At 55.0% G+C, this 1,228-nt stretch overlaps 1 protein-coding gene across 1 annotated transcript; it reads left to right on the top strand.

The window, feature by feature from the left end:
* Window positions 1-112: 112 nt before the first annotated feature.
* On the top strand, window positions 113-774 carry LOC114923858 (GTPase IMAP family member 2-like; the record flags this gene model as incomplete). Its single annotated transcript, XM_029287186.1, has 1 exon — window positions 113-774. A coding segment is annotated over one exon (662 nt), but the record flags the coding sequence as incomplete, so codon positions are not given.
* Between the last annotated feature and the right edge of the window lie 454 nt (window positions 775-1,228).

Consider the following 1,228-nt stretch of genomic DNA (forward strand, 5'->3'; position numbering starts at 1 on the left):
TCTAATATTCTCTCTCCCCCCCTCCCTCCCCCCCATATATTCACTGAATTCCCTTCCAGCCGTGTAACTCCACTCTGCCCTAAGATTCTCCCTCTCTCTTCCAAACTCCCAGGGGACGATGCCGACTTCCGACTGATCCTGGTCGGGAAGTCCGGAGGCGGGAAAAGTGCCACGGGCAACACCATCCTCGGCCAGAGGGCGTTCGAGTCCATCCTGGGAGCGAAGACCACCACCCAGAAGTGCCAAAGCGGGCAGGGAACCTGGGAAAACAAGAACATCTTTGTGATCGACACGCCGGCCTTCTTCGATTCCGAAGAGATGGATCCGTCCCTGAAGGAGGAGATGAAAAAATGCCGCCAGATGTGCCAGCCGGGTCTCCACGCCTTTGTTTTGGTGACCCAGGTGGGGCGCTTCACGAAGGAAGACAAGGCCGCCGCAAAGCGGGTCCGGAAGATCTTTGGGAAAGAGTCCATCCCTCACACGGTCGTCCTCTTCACCTGCAAGGAGGACCTGGGAGGGATCTCCCTCCAGGAGTACGTCCAAAAATCCGACAACCCAAAACTGTGTAAGCTGATTAAGAAGTGCGTCAATCGCTTTTGCGGGTTTAACAACGGGGCCGAAGGAGACGAGCGGGCGAAGCAGGTCAAGGAGCTGATGGTGAAGGTCCAGAAGATGGTCGAGGAGAATGGAGGGCGGCCCTATTTTATCCCACCAGAAAAACCAAAACTTTCTTCCAGGATCTCTGCTTTTCCCAAGAAGAAGACTCATCAGTAAACACTGAGATATAATGTCTGGGGAGGGCCTAATTTCTTTCTCGGCTTTTTTCAATCACCCCTCTCCGGTTCTCTCGTGATTCGTCGTAATGCATTCATTGCGCCTTTTCCAATGTCGGCAGCAGGCTGAGATGCGAACCTCCGCGAGTCCCCGTCCTTTGGGATGACAACCAGCAATTCGAGCCAAACTCAGACGCAAAGTTTTTGTCAGATTATGCTTTTCCCTGCGTATGTGTTCCCGTTTGGGGGCCTGCTAGTCTGCTGGGAGGGGGGGCGGATCTGCTTTCGCTTGGGATAACTTTCGCTTTCTACTTTCCCTCCCCCGCCTCTCTCAGCCTGAGAGAAGAAGGTGTCTCCCTTATCAGGGAGACGGTTGCGAGAGAAACGAAAGCTGGAGGAGACCGTGAGGTGCGCGCCAACTCGCGCCAGTTACCCGCAACATCGCGGCCGCTCGC

This window comes from Protobothrops mucrosquamatus, unplaced genomic scaffold, assembly GCF_001527695.2.
Source record: "Protobothrops mucrosquamatus isolate PMUCROS unplaced genomic scaffold, P.Mucros_1.0 scaffold28935, whole genome shotgun sequence".
Lineage (NCBI taxonomy): Eukaryota > Metazoa > Chordata > Lepidosauria > Squamata > Viperidae > Protobothrops > Protobothrops mucrosquamatus.